Source organism: Ictalurus furcatus, chromosome 7 (genome assembly GCF_023375685.1).
Source record: "Ictalurus furcatus strain D&B chromosome 7, Billie_1.0, whole genome shotgun sequence".
In the NCBI taxonomy this organism is placed as follows: Eukaryota; Metazoa; Chordata; class Actinopteri; order Siluriformes; family Ictaluridae; genus Ictalurus; species Ictalurus furcatus.
This window is the reverse complement of record NC_071261.1, coordinates 23,795,444-23,810,652: the sequence shown is the minus strand read 5'-3', so window position 1 is coordinate 23,810,652 and position 15,209 is coordinate 23,795,444. Positions and strand designations below refer to the sequence as shown.

The 15,209-nt window shown below is 40.1% G+C and overlaps 1 protein-coding gene across 1 annotated transcript in view; it reads left to right on the top strand.

The window, feature by feature from the left end:
• Positions 1 to 14,681, top strand: part of efnb3b (ephrin-B3b) — a 70,517-nt gene extending 55,836 nt beyond the window's left edge. Inside the window, exons 3-5 of the mRNA XM_053629352.1 lie at positions 3,110 to 3,202; positions 9,528 to 9,596; positions 12,594 to 14,681. Coding sequence (XP_053485327.1) covers positions 3,110 to 3,202; positions 9,528 to 9,596; positions 12,594 to 13,021 — 590 coding nt within the window. The 3' untranslated portion in view covers positions 13,022 to 14,681. The remainder of the gene's footprint in view (positions 1 to 3,109; positions 3,203 to 9,527; positions 9,597 to 12,593) is intronic.
• Positions 14,682 to 15,209: the final 528 nt, after the last annotated feature.

Sequence of the window (15,209 nt, the reverse complement as noted above, 5' to 3'; positions counted from 1 at the left end):
CCAGAGACCTGAATTTCTCCTCATAGCAGGTATTTTATTTGCAGCTGTAAGAAAGGGCAAACGTGTGTTTGGACTGAAAAGCACACCTTTCATTTCTTCTAACATGGTAAAATCTTATCATTTCAATATAAACATGTGGAATTGTTGATATGACGTTTTCTGCAAGGAGATGTTTGTTTCATATTTTTGGAAGGAGTCTCCAGTGTCAGCACTGTGTAACAGTGAGAGGGAAAGCTGTAAGGGGTTTTGCAGTTCCTCACTAACACAATAATCTGCTTTTTTTTTGTTTTGTTTTTTGGACATGTAAATATAATGTAAGTGATTGTAGGAGCAATCTAGGTTTGTGGATGTTCCACAACATTATGCATAACTATAAAGGGATGAAAAAAAAAACAACAACAACAAAGTACAGTGGTTCTTGCACACACAGAGACGTCCATTAAGTGAACTCAACGGTAATTGTCAGACTTGGTTAACCTGTTTGCAGTGAGGTAAGTACAGCTGACCGCACTGTTATTTCATTAGCATAGCTTTCCCCCCGTTCTCTGCGCTCGTCTCGTCTTCACCTCGCTTTCGTTTTATTGTTTTTTATGAGCAGCAGGAGCCTCTGTCCTCCCATTTTCTCTACATCCTCCTATCACTGCTTATCATCATCTCAGTTACTCATTCCTCCTCCCTCCCTCTGTTTCTCTCTCGCATGCTCTTTCTCATCTCATCTCAGCCCAAGCGCTTGTCCTCCCTCTTGTCAATTTCCGTTTTCTCCTCTCTCCATTTCTGCTTTCTTTATTTTTCTTGTAAAAAAAACAAAAAACAAACAACCGCTATAAACAAGCCGTCACAACTTGCTAGGTCTCTCTCTTTTACCGTCCTCTTTCTCTCCCTTCTGTGTCTTTCGGTTTGCATTTTACGCTCCAAGAGCTGTTGTTGTTCCACAAATAACCAGCGCCGGGAGTCAGCTTGTTGCCCTCTTTTTCTCTCTCTCCCTTTCTCTCTCGACCTCTCTCTCTTTCTCTCCCTTTCTGGTTTTTTTTTTTTCTTTCTCTCTCCGTTGTCATCTTCGTGTTTCCTCTCGCCCTCTCACGTGTTTGTTCTTCCCATCAGTCATGTCAGAAACAGCTTGTCAAAGACAATCAACGTCTTTTTTGTTTCCTTTCCTCTGTCTCTCAGTTTCTCTCTCTCTCTCTCTCTCTTTCCTTTTTTTCATTATGTTCTCCGCTTCTATTTAATTTGCCCTCTCAACGAGTCTGTTTTAAATTCCTGTAACCCTGCATGTGATGTGGCTATCAGTCAGCCTAGTAATAAAAGCGCTTATGTAAGAGTGAACCCAAAGCACACTACGAGATATATATATATATATATATATATATATATATATATATATATATATATATATATATATATATTAAAAAAAAACGCTGATTATTCATATGGTCTTACAGTAAGTGCTTTTATCCCTGAAAATGTGAGTCAGAGCAACATGCTGCGGAAAAAAAAGTAGCACGTTATTACCTACGAGGATGACCCGGTCATATCTAGTAACCTTGACTTCCTGGATTCTACACAGTCACCAAAGCAGTGACTAATGTGTCTTTATGTTTTATTTGTTTATGAAGAGGTGGAAAGAGTCCTGAGATCTCACAGGCAGAACAATACAGTAAAAAAAACCCAAAAAAAAAAAAAAACCAAAACACTCCTGAGATGTTTAAATGCAGTTTAAGCTCATCTGGCAATGCAGTCTTTCATCCTTTTTTTTTTTTTTTTGGAAGGTTTGGTACAAATGTTTTGAATTTCCTTCCGTTCACAGTGAATTGAAGTGGTGCTTGTTGTTTTGGACAAAGCAGGAGTGGTGGCGTAGCGTAGCATCATAGCAAGCCTGCTTGTGGTTTTAAGGCCTTGGCGTCTGTATAGCTTCCTGATTTACAACGGTGCAAACAACTGCGGCTGGATTTCCTTTGCTAATGTTCAAAGAATGCAATGGCACTAAGAAAATATATACACTGCTATTCCAAGTTGGGTTTGGTCTAGAGATTTTTTTTTGTTTATTTTTTTGCATGCTGGAGTTTTTATACATGGACGATTATCTGAAATCAGCTGCACACTCTGATGTTTGGGAATGTTTTTAAAGCCTTTTTTTTATTCGTTTTTGTTTGTTCAAATTCAACCTTTTTTTTCTCTCTGTAATATTTCCTCCATGTGACCTCTTGAACCTCCTGGATTTTTTCCTCCCTTTATGCATTTACGTGAGAGTTTTTTAAATTCTTATTGTTGTTGTTTTTATTTGTTTTTTTTTTATCGGGTGGATCCTTGGCGAGTGTTTCGTTCAGGCCCTGTTTGAGCTCTGAGCTACGGCGGTTTCTTTTTAAATGGAAAAACGTAGCACTTTCCAATTGAGGCTCTGATAAAGAGAGAAAGAGAGGGACAGTGGACGAGTGCCTCACCTTTCTCCTATCTCATTTCATCCTCTATCTCTTCAGCTCTCAGTAAATAAGAACTATATTAACGTGTATATAAAGACATTCTCTCTCTCTCTCTCTCTCTCTCTCTCTCTCTCTCTTTCTCTTTCTGGAGCACACACAATTTCTCTCTCTTTTCCTTTTTCTCCTGCTTATTAAAGTTGCACCAAGGACACCCTGTCCTTTAACAGCCAGTACTCAAGGTCTGACTGAGCCTTTATTTAAGCATTGTTTAGTCCTCTGATAAACCAGGTGCAGTCAGATTCATGTCTGCCACGCGCCCACATCTCACTGACCAGGTCAAGGTGTGTGTGTGTGTGTGTGTGTGGGTGTGTGGTGAGGGTTACACTCTAGGAAATGATTGTCCTCTAGGGAAGCTCTAAACGAGGACATTTTTGAGTTCTGCAGCCCTGCACTGATTATTTCTGCACTCCTTGTGTGTGATGTTCAGTGTGAGAACTGTGACTCAGTGCTGCCGAGTGACTGTGTGTTGTTACAGCACGGTAAAATATACCGAGAATGCATGTATGCTCAGTCTTGTAGATTCATGTAAATAATTCACTCATCGGGTGTATTTCATATTTGCCAAATAAAAGAGCTGTGCTTATCATTTACATCCTCACGTGTGCATTCTTTTCTCTGCTCCTCTTCCTCAGCCACGTCGGACGGCACTCGTCAGGGGCTGGAGAGCATGAGAGGAGGAGTGTGTGCCACACAAGGCATGAAGGTGGTGCTCAAAGTTGGACAAAGTGAGTACACACACTCACACAGTACACAGACATACACATTGATGGTCACTTATAGGGTTGTCACGGTACCAAAATTTTACTAGTCGGTACCAATACCAGTAAAATTCCACGGTACTTGGTACCAATTTAGGTACCAAAGCAAAACACAAAAACACTCTAATTGAACAAATAAATATCAATGTATAGTTTAGGTTTTTTTTAAAAAAAAAATGCCATTCTGTACACTTTAAGCTAATAATAGTTATCCATCCAAGAGTAGAAATGTTTTTCTAACTGACTGATATTAAAGACTTTAACAGTGCTATTATTGTATGAAACACATAAATTTCAGATATATAGGTCAGCAAAAAGCCTCTGGTATGTAAAATTAATAAACCCCATCATGTCCTCCCATTTATTTGACCCCAATAAAAGTTTTAAATGGTAATAAGCACTAAATAACATTAGATGGTTAATAAGCACTCTTGACCGTATTAGCGTTAAACACGCGTATTCTAACCGTTAAGTAAGCAAAAACAATTTTTTTTTTTTGCAATAACACACCGGAATTAAACTACGCTATGATATTCATAATGCAACTGCTACCATCATTTGAAACGCACCTGCTTGAACTCTTGGTTAATCTAACCACACATATAAAGTTTAGGGGCGTGGCTTTTACACACTTAGCGGTAACAGCGTTGAAAGCGGAAAACGAGCGTCCAAGAGCTCATACACAACAAAAACAAATCAACAGTGATCATTTTAAATAAATAAGCAACAAAAGCAAACACTGACATAAATCCGGGTGTGGGTCTTTAAGCTGCTGTAATAGGTTAGGTGTGTATCCTCCGTGCGTCATAAAACTTCGATTACACCGTTTGCAAATCGGTTCTTGGTTGCTGATGATGTTCCCTTTGTGATCTGCCTCAAATCCAAAGTCCACCTTTCTTGTTTTTGTGGATTTGGAGCCACCAAAGCAGCAGCAGCTCCATCGGTGGCCACGGCTGCGTCCCAAACCGCATACTTACCTACAATAAAGTAGCCGAAACACATGTAATTGTTGTTGCACGGTGCACCCGTGAAAAGTTCCCAACTGACTACCTGTCAGACAGCGTCAGTACTACTGGTACTTATGAAAATCTGGTACCATCAACTTTTTTTCTTTTTAGTACCGGCTTGGTACCGAAGTACCGGTACTTATGACAACCTAGTCACTTACAAGCATCAATATTTGAAACACGCTACAGCTGCTGTGCATCATTACGTTCCACATTTGAACTGAGCTGGTGTGTTCTCCTACAGCACGTTTTACTAGCTATATATACACATGGCAACTGTCATTAAAGTTTGCTGCTTACCTTTCAAAGCTGAAACAAACCAGTATAAGAGAAGGGTCTCGAAGCTCCTCGGTTTGTACAGACCTGGAGGAAAACATCTTTTCTATTTTGCACTGTAAAAGCATTTACACATTCACCACGACACTGCTCTAAAAATACCGCGCCGTCATGTGATAAACCATGATACACTAACGAGGGTGGTTGCATGCCTTTTTGTCTTAAACTGAAATGTTTTCCCAAACCCGCATGCATAAAAATAAACTGTGATGAATAGCTTTCAGACTTGCAGATAATCCACAGTGAACGTGTCTTGATGCAGAGCAAAAGCAAAGCAAATAGCTATACCTCATAACCTGCAGCCACAAGACCTTCCTGGTAACACTTAACGTGAATCATCATGCACTAATAGCTGAATTAATGCTTATTTAAATATGAACTAACGATGATGAGTTAAGGCATGTACTAATCACAACTGAATGACGAGCTAACTTTAACTACGCTGCGAGTCTTATGTTCATGCCTGAATAACGACCACATCTCATCTCAACGCCATCCAGTGATGTTTGTGTGTTCAGATGAAATTATTGGTGTTTATTATTAATGTGTCTTTCTACGTTCGATAAGGAGGATCAATGTCAATTATGAAAGTAATCCAGTGCCAGCCAGTGATGTGTGTGTACGCAGCTGCATATGGCAAATTATATAAACAATTTGAAATTCTGCACGTTTCATTCATATTCTTTCTTATAGAGCGTGTTTGATTTAGTTTACCCCTAATTAATACATTAACTAACTAACATGTACTTAAGGTGGTCATTATTCACGCATGAACTCATAACACTCACGTCGTAGTTAAGGTTAGATCCTCATTAGTTTGTGATTAGTACACGTAAGTATTATTGTAGATATTAGTGCATGATTAGTCACATATTGCTGTTGTAATTAATATTTAATTACTATTAAAATGTTCATATTTTTAAGACTCTCGAATAGTGAATATTTTAAAATAAAGCCTCATCCTTAATCAGTATGTGTCCTTGCCAATTTCAGTGAAGATCTCCCTAGTTGTCCTTGCAAAAAGAACCTTTGAGGATCCCAGATATGTTGTGGTGTTAATTTAGTTAGCATAAAAACAAAGCCTTAAAGCTTCTATATAGAACCCTACAAGAGAAGGTTTTTCCTGTCAGGAAAGCTACAACGTCAAAATTCTGGAAAAAAACCAGAACCATTAGTCATCAGAGAACCCTTGAGAAACCAAGAGTCCATCTAGGTTATGTAGATAATGTTTCGCTACTGCAGTGATCAGTGTATTGGCAGCTTATAAATACAATCTTATTTTAGAAAATTATAGTGCGGATAGTAGGTAATAATTTATCATTTAATAGCAACCTAATGCAAGTGAGCTAGCTTTAGCTGACAGTTCCTATTTCCCCCCAAATATTTCATCCTGTCATATAAGTACAGTAAGACATCCACATGATCTCACATGACCTTCATGCATGCAACATTAGGACCCATGGGAACAATATATGTGATACGAAGCTTGCTAGAATGCTCGTTGGTGCTAATTCAGTAGCTTGAGATTCAGTGAGTTACCCAGCTCTTCCACATTATGATCCATTGAAACAGATTCGGTTTTGTGTCTTCTGCTTAACTATTGAAAATTGTAATACACCGTGTAATTAAACTACAAAATAGAAGGTTTTCAAATTGTTTACGTCCTTAAAGACCGACTTAATAATGTTCAGTAATGTTTCAAATAGCTGAACAACAGCCACGGAAACGTCACACAAACGTTAACCAGACAAAATTCGCAGATAATGGAAACAAAAGCATTTTATCAGGATAATAGCGAAATGCCTGTACACATAACCATACAGTACACATATGTTTCCAGTATAAGGTGATAGACATCATTATGGAGCTCGGTTTAACTCAACACTAGTTCTGAATCCTGCCCATGTTGTCATTGCACATTCGCCATAACTGTTTGTGTGTGTGAGAGAGAGTTTAAAGTGAGGCACATTACTCGAGTCCGGAGCTATTATCAACCGTAGCAATTCCACAATTGCTTGGTCCTGATACACACACAGCCATGTAGAGTGAGAAACACACGCTTCACAGTTAACAATGGTATTGGCTAGAATAGTCTCTCTCTCTCTCTCTCTCTCTCTATCTATCTATCTGTTCATCACTCCTCATACTCTATCTCCCTCCTCATTTCATATGTCTCTCTACGGCTTATTCGGCAACTCTACTTCAGCTTCTCAGAATACTGTATCAATTTTTGACATTATTAACATTGTGCATTCAAAATATCCTTCTATCCACCTCTCGCTCTCTCGCTCGTTTTTTTTTTTTATCTGCTCTCTGGCTGAAAGGTCACGTCTGTTTTGTTTGTCATCTAAATAGAAGCCGGGTGCAGATTTCTGATGAGATACACACTAAAATACACACACACACACGCACACACGTCCACACAGGCATGCTATTCTGAAAACAACAAAAACATGACAGTGGCCCATAAGCTCAAGAGGACTGTGGTAGAACACATCTGATTAGCAACTGAAGCACGCGCATCATATTCATAAGCACTGCTGTCAACTGATTGAATGCATAGAGCTTGTGAATTTTTTTTTTTCTTCAGCATTATAGAGCACGTTGAGTTTGTTTCAGCTTCACTAGGCAAAGCCATTTAGTGGATTTATGCAGTGGCATGCTTTTAGTCATTGGGTGGGCATAGAGCACATTAAAGGTTGGCAAATAGAATTAATAGAAAATCTGATTTGTTCTTTGGTGCCAAATGAGTGGTCAAATAATGACAGGCTACACTCACGTTACAAACTTCTTTGCACAATTACGATTTTTTTCTTTTTGGCTCAGATCGGATCTGTCTATCTTGACATGATCCATATATGTCTTTAATGTGAACGCGACTGTAACTAGAATTCTAAGACAGTTAGTTCAAACCCTACTTCCAGTTTTGCTTTAATCGATTCCCCAAATATTGAGGAAATCACCAATTTCCCCCTCCTTCCCCTGAATATAGTCACTGCTGCTGTCCTACATTGTTGTTTTGCCGCACTACCGACACCGGATGATGACGATGACTACGTTTACATGCACATCAAATTCCCTTTTAGGTTTATATTCGGGTTGCAGCCATATTCCGAATACGATGTTTATATCAGAATATTCCTGTATACATAGTTGTTGTAATTATGCCGATCTACACACGCGGTCTTCCTTTCCTGCTGTTATTTCCCCGGAGATTTAAGATGCTGCTGTTGCTACCCACAATTCCTTGCGGACTGAGCGTGCACATATATCTCCCTTCAGTGGATTTTCTGAATAAGATGTTTACATTTTACAAATCTCCAATTAAAACAGTCATATTCCAAGGGTGGGAAATCTGAATATTGCCTTAATCTGAATCGGGCAATCGGATTGCTGTGTTTACCTGACACAGTATTAATTCGAATATTGCCAAATTCGGATTAATTTTGGAATATTGATGCGCATGTAAACGTAGTCAATTATATGTTTGGAAAAAGCCATATGAATTCCGATCTAACTGTTCTCATTCATGGGCATTTACAGTATCAGATATATATCCCAGCTAGGACCACTTATGAAAGTAGTTCAAGTCTGATTTGAAATGATTGGATTTTTATGCCCAGACAGTTTTGAATAATATCAAATCTGTGTCACATTAAGGCAGAAAATTGGATTTGTGTCATTTCACCCTGGTCATGTAAATATAGCCATAATGTGTTTATACCTTTTTGGTAAGAACTAATACTTACAGGATTTGGTCAACATACCTACAATGCAGCTATCATGATTATTCTGATTATTTAAATTGAAATAAACTAAATATGATGCATTATGTTGTGATTTGAGGTCAGTTATGGGCAGAGTTGGGTGTAACACGTTACAAATTAACTACGTGTTACTGTGATCTAATGACTTTTTCCAAATTTGACATTTATTTGTATTTAACTGTAATTTGATTACAGTTACTGATGTCAGTAAAATTAAGTTACTTGCATTACAAATTTATTGTTAAGAAAAAAATATTATATCAAATGCATTTTTAAAATACATCACATTTTGCCACGAAGATTTTTTTCTTCAGCCCCGAATAATTCTCCACTTGGAGCGGTTTGTCACTATGTAACTGAATGTCAGTAAAAGAAGTAATTTTATATCTTCAGTGAGCGAAGACAGGACCAATCAGACAGGGTGTATTTGTGGAAACACTCGCGTCTTATTGGCTGACAGTCTCAGCTCTGCCAAACGCTAGCTCACACAGTCAGAGTAAGGAAAAATGGATATATGCTGATTATTTATTTATTTTTAACCCAGTAAAGGGGTTGGAACTGAAACAGTAACATCCTCTGGTGCTGAGCAGGAAAACAAGGTGTGTAAATGTCTATATGAGTTCCAGTTTAAGTGAACATGATCTGAGCAGAGCATAAGGAAAGATAATGTACTTTGCATGAATCTGTAGCAGCTAAACCCATACAATGATAGCTTAGCTTCACCCTTGGCTTAGCTTAGCTTAGCTTCACCCTTGGCTAGCGACACCAAACTAGCCTAGTTAGAAAAGTTTTATATTTTATCGGTCTGATATTCCTACGAACACTGACAACACCCGAGGCAAATTTTAAGATAAATCCAACTTTTTCTGATCATCTCATACATTGACACGTGCTAAAATTACTGAAAGAACTATGAGTTTCGCTTGGTAGTGTATTTTTGTAGGTTTGATAGGTTTTGAAAGTAACGTGAAAGTAATTAGTAATCTGATTACATGCAGTAATCAGTAATGTAATCAGATTACAGTTTTAAAGTAGTAATTAGTCATCTGTAGTGGGTTACTTTTTTTGAGTAACTTACCCAATGCTGGCGATGGGGTGGCAGTTGGGGTGGCAAGACTTTTCTTAAGGTTGCCCTGTGCCGTTGGCTTCATGTTTAAAATGTTTGCAATTTATTTTCTATAGGTCCCTACGGATTGCCCCCGAAATCCGCCAAACCGGACCAGGCAGGTCATACCAACACCAGAAACCAAGGTAAGCTCATGAAACTGTAACCCTCGATTATTATTAGAACATCCCAAAGCAACAGCCCGGATGCATGCAGCACATCCCACCAAAGACCTAAAACACTCTCTCACGGTCCCGGAGAGAAAATCAGAGAAAGAGGCGACATATGGCTCGAGCAAGAGGGAGAAACGGCCGAATGCTGGCACTGCAGTTCCGTTTGATATATTCCGTCCCTCTGTTCTCTGTGCTTCTCTCTCTCCCTCTCTCTCTCTCTCCTCTGCGTCTGCTGCGAGGCCTGCGAGGCCCGTGCCGGAGGCAGTGTATGGTTTGATAATGGCCGTCCTGGGAGAGGAGAAGGTTGCAGGGACGAGTGGGAAGCCATTTCAAAGAGTTATTATTGCCATTAGTTTGGCGCCCCGTTTTTTGTTGGTCCAGCGAGATGGCGAGGAAGATAAAGAGAGGAAGACAGACAGAGAAGATGGGTGGAAGGAGGGAGGGCACAAACCAGAGCGGGAGGATGAGGACAGAGGTGATTATTAGTCATTCTTTGTATTTGTCGGTGGCTTGTTCCGTCAAGAACTTCCACACACTGTTTTTTAAAATCTCTTAGTCTGCCTTCAAGCAGCTTTACACATCACTGGCACACACACACACACACACACACGCACGCTGACTCATACATACACACGTTTACTGATGCAACTTGGGGTGAAATTTTTATAGGGCTAAAAAAGTAAGCCACAGTGAGGAGAGGGAGGGAGGGAGGGAGGGAGGGAGGGAGGGAAGGAGATAAAGGCCGAGCAGGGGATGGTGATTTAAGAGGGAGAGAGGAGTGACAGGTAAAGAATTTTAAAGTGCAAGGGGGGAGGTAAGGAGCAGGAGACATGCACTATATACCATCCAGCATTACTAAAAGACGAAAGGAGTGACAGAAGCAAGGACAGGGGCAGACAGTGATAAAGAAGTGACACTAGATCTCTCGTTATTCTCTTAGCCTGTGTTCAGCCTAGAAAGTGACAAAGCAACAGGAGCTATGATTCTGCTGACGGTGACAAGTGAAAGTGGATTGAGTGGAAATAAATCTAAACCATTGATTCCAATAAATAACAATCCTAAAACTTTTTGTTTTCAGTTTATTGCCCAGTTTAACACTGTTCGGTGCACAAACGCAGAAGAAATATTTACGACCGTAGTTGAATTATTTGCTGTATTTTATTATAGTATTAAAATACCTCTCAAAGCAGTTATACAATGATGTGTATTAATTATACAGTAGCATTTATGCAGTTTGGTGAGATCAGAACCTAAAAACATCTAAACAGCAGGGCTGGGTAATATGACAAAATGCTAATGATATTGTTGTAAATTACAGCACACTGCTTTCATTAGCACTTATAGAACGCTGGCCGAGATCAGTATTTGCAGTAACTGGTAGCTGATTGGATGTCTGTTTTGTAGCCGTTTCAACGTTTTTAAAGGTTCATAAACAAACAAACAAAATTTTAATCTTGTGCTACTGTTTTGCTTGCACTTTGTTAGAAAAGTCTTTAAGTACCGATTCAGTTGCCATATTTTGGCATATAGCCTGCCCCTATTGGACAGGCCACGCCCACAAGCAATAAGAGATGAAACTAGACGAGTGTCAGACTTGTGGCTTGCTAGAGGGGATGCAGAATTTGTACAGGAAGATCACTTAAGGTGCTGTGAAGTGAGAGACGGTCAATAACAGGAACAGACTCAGAGCCACACAGCGAGGGGATATTGTGGAGGAGGAGGAGGAGGAGAGGGGTGACGGAGAGAGAGAGAGAAACAAGAAACAAGAGGAACTGTGCACAGAATAAGGATGTAGCAATCGAGCACATCTGCAGACAGATCCCCAATATTACTGACCAATCCCCTGCTCGATTGGAGCTCCTCTTGTCTCCCTGACTACCACACACACACACACACACACACACACACACACACACACACACACACACACACACACACACACACACACACACAAACAGACACGAGAACACATCAAACCCACATTATGACCATCATTTAGCAACAGTTGGTCTTTTGCCTTTTGGATGTATTGTAAGCGTATAATCCTAAACTACACTAAACTAATGCTGGGGTATTCTATCTGCCATTTTGTCCATGTTTTACAAGCATGGTCATTTCAGCCATCTGTTTAATGATGTAGAATGGGGTCCGAAAGATGAAAAGCTATTGCTCATTGTCAATGAGACATGCTCTATTTCCTCAAGATAATCTGTAGTGGAGTTCAGTAGTCACATGCCACAAAGCACTACAACTCTGTGTGTGTGTGTGCGTGTGTGTGCGTGTGTGTGCATGTGTGTGCATGTGTGTGAGTGAGTGAAACCTTTCTCTCAATGATTTATGATTTTACTCCAAAAACAAGAACTGGGAAATGCGTCTAAACCCATTGTCTTGTAGTAGTACGTCTAGAAGACCTTGATAAGTTCCCGGTCTTCACACATATTCTCAAAATTGGTTATTTTGGTTTGTTAGAGATATTAGTTGATCATTAGCATCAGACATCTCTTCAAGTCCTGCCAGTTTTTAACCCCAAACTATCTTGAGGGGAAAAGAGCTACCAATATTATGCCATGTGTACATCAAAAAGTTTTACATACATTAAAATGTATGTTTCTGCCATCATTTAAGCAGTTATGGCAAATACTTAAGGAATTAATCATCAAACATGAGGTTTTATTAATAGGTTAATATGCTAATGTAAAGTTATGAAGGGGTCTTCAAGATGGCTTTGGATTCTTAGCTTTGGGTTCAGAAGGGAAACATAATACATGGAATATTTAAGGGTTCCACCAGAGGTCTTCTCAAGCCAAAGGTTCTACATTAAAACCTTTCTTTTTAAAATGATTATTAAATAAATCAACTATTAAATTAAATTATTGAAGTCAGTGTACTAATTAAGGAATGAGTACAATAGAGTGGCCATGTGTTGAAGATGAAGGTTTTAGGATCTTCTTGTCTCCTGTCATTTTTCAGGTGGCAGTGGGAACACAACTCTTCCCAAAGTGCCTGGTGGGGGTGGAGCCACTGCGGGTGGTGCAAACGGTCCTCTCCCCGCCTCCAACATTGCCGTCATCGCAGGAGCAGCTGGAGGCTCTGCCTTCCTCCTTCTGGTCACCACAGTGATTTGTGTGGTGTGCTACCGCCGGCGGCACTCGAAGCATTCCGAGTCGCACCACCCGCCGCTTTCTCTCTCATCCTTGACCTCACCTAAGCGCGGGGGTGGAGGAGGGGGTGGGAACAACAACGGCTCTGAGCCAAGTGACATCATCATCCCACTGCGCACTTCAGACTCGGCCTACTGCCCACACTATGAGAAGGTTAGTGGGGACTACGGGCACCCAGTCTACATCGTGCAGGAGATGCCACCTCAGAGCCCCGCTAACATCTACTACAAAGTATGAGGATGGGCGCACAGCATTAATCTCAGCCTGCAGTGCCCAGACCACGCCCCCTCACCTACTACCTAAACCATAGCAGTATGAACCGACTTCTCCTGTATCTCTGCAGTCTCAGCTCTGACTGTGAAAGCCCCAAACCCTGTGACTGAAACCCACACACACACACACACACACACACACAACACACACACACACACACACACATATATATACACACATATACACACGCCTCCTAAACCTCTGACTCTTGTAATCAGGAGGGGCGTGTTTTAAGTATTGAGAGAAAATCCCTGAGTGAGGGCTATTTTTTCTTCTTCTAAGAGCACACAAAGCTCTCATAACATTCAACCAGACCCCTTGGAGCAAGAGAGAAGCAATGGCTTGAAGTCTCTTAAAGGTGTCCCTGAGAAACACACATTCACACACGTCACATTTGTGAAGTAACAGCAGACGTGAAATAAACTTAAAAGAAAAAAAAAAAAGAGAGACTGAAAGTAAACTGACCCTAGACCAGTGTGATGTTCCCTGAACTTGAACACTACAATAACTCACAAATAGCAGTTTAGTTTGTCCCATTTGTGTTCGTCCTCAAATAAGAGAAGGCGCACCTGGCTCAGCCAATTACAATGCAGTGCTGCCATCACATGACCCAAGGCCCTGCATCGGATTAGAGGAGCCATAGTCGCGTTGAAGATCTTGTATATTTTAATAACGTGCGTATTTTGTGAGTGTGTAGGGTAATAATTATGACACTGCTGTTGCACGGAGTGCGACGGCGAGTGCGCATATCGTGTGCTTCAGTTACAGTGTGTTGGTGTGAGTGTGTGTGTGTTTATCTGTGAGAGAGCATTGTACCTGAGTGAATGTGAGTTAGACTGTTTCAAAACCAAAACACAAAAAATGAGCGAATATCAAAAAGTGTTTTTTTTTATCGCTTTCATTCAATATAGAATATAATTATATATGAATATTCAGTAAAATAATTTCTAGATGTCCTTTTCCTTTTCTTTTTTTTTTTTCAAAATGTAAAACACCATATCTGTTGTTAGATCATTTTTTTTACTCCTGCTTTTCTTTTCTGTGCTTTACAAAAAGCTGACCCTGTTTCTCCTCTGTATTGTAAGTTAATTTAATACTTTGTATTTCATTTCACAAAGGGTTTTTTTTTTTCTGTTTTATTTGTTTCCCCCTAGTCATTCCTCATTTCCCAGGAGTCTCCACTCTCCATGTATATTTTTATAGCTCCTTGTACAATGATGTAGTTTTGAAGCTAGACCTCGTTTTGTGAAAGTGTTGAGGTAGAGGCACAATCTGAGAAGTTTTTTTTGTTTTTGTTTTTTTTAATGTGCAAAGACACTTTCTTTTTTTTACGAAAAAAAAAGAAAAAAAGAAAGAGGGAGGGGGTTAAAGAAAAGAATGCCAGAGCTGCCTATGAAGGAAAGAGAAAAGACAGAACAGATAGAAGTATGGGGTAAAGACAAAAAAAGGGAGAGGCTGGGGGGGGGGGGGTCCTCGAAGGATGTCGTCAGGATGGGATGGGGGAGGATGAAGGGATGGAGGAACAGAGCACAGAAGAAGAGATGGAGTAACAGAGGTGGGTTTTTTAACAGACTCTTGAAAGAGGTTGTGTGAAACGGGGGCTCGGGAAATGCAGGATTCTCAACTACACAGATGGAAAAGAAAGCGGATTCACTCGCTCCGTCTCAGTTGGAGAGATGGGAATAGGCTTTCATACACCTGCTCGTACTTTTCTGAGGTGGAAACATTCGAGGCTCAATTCAAATTCTTTCACTCTCTCACAACACATCTTAGTATAATACAACACACGCACGCACACACACACACATACCACAGCCTCATAAAATGAGAATGCACTTGAAAAGGCACACAACTCTTTCAACACACACACACACACACACACACACACACACACACACACATACACACACTGAGTATACAATCAAAATCCATTATGGATGTCCACATAGACGCTGATTACCTGAAATGAATTCTGATTGGACTGTCACACACAAACACACATGCACACACATTCAGATTACACCCATGCATTCCAGGCCTAAAGAACACACACACACACACACACACACACACACACACACACACACACACATACATGTCTGAGTGTGCCAACAAGAGTCTCGTATTTTCAGAATGTGCTCTTTTACATTGC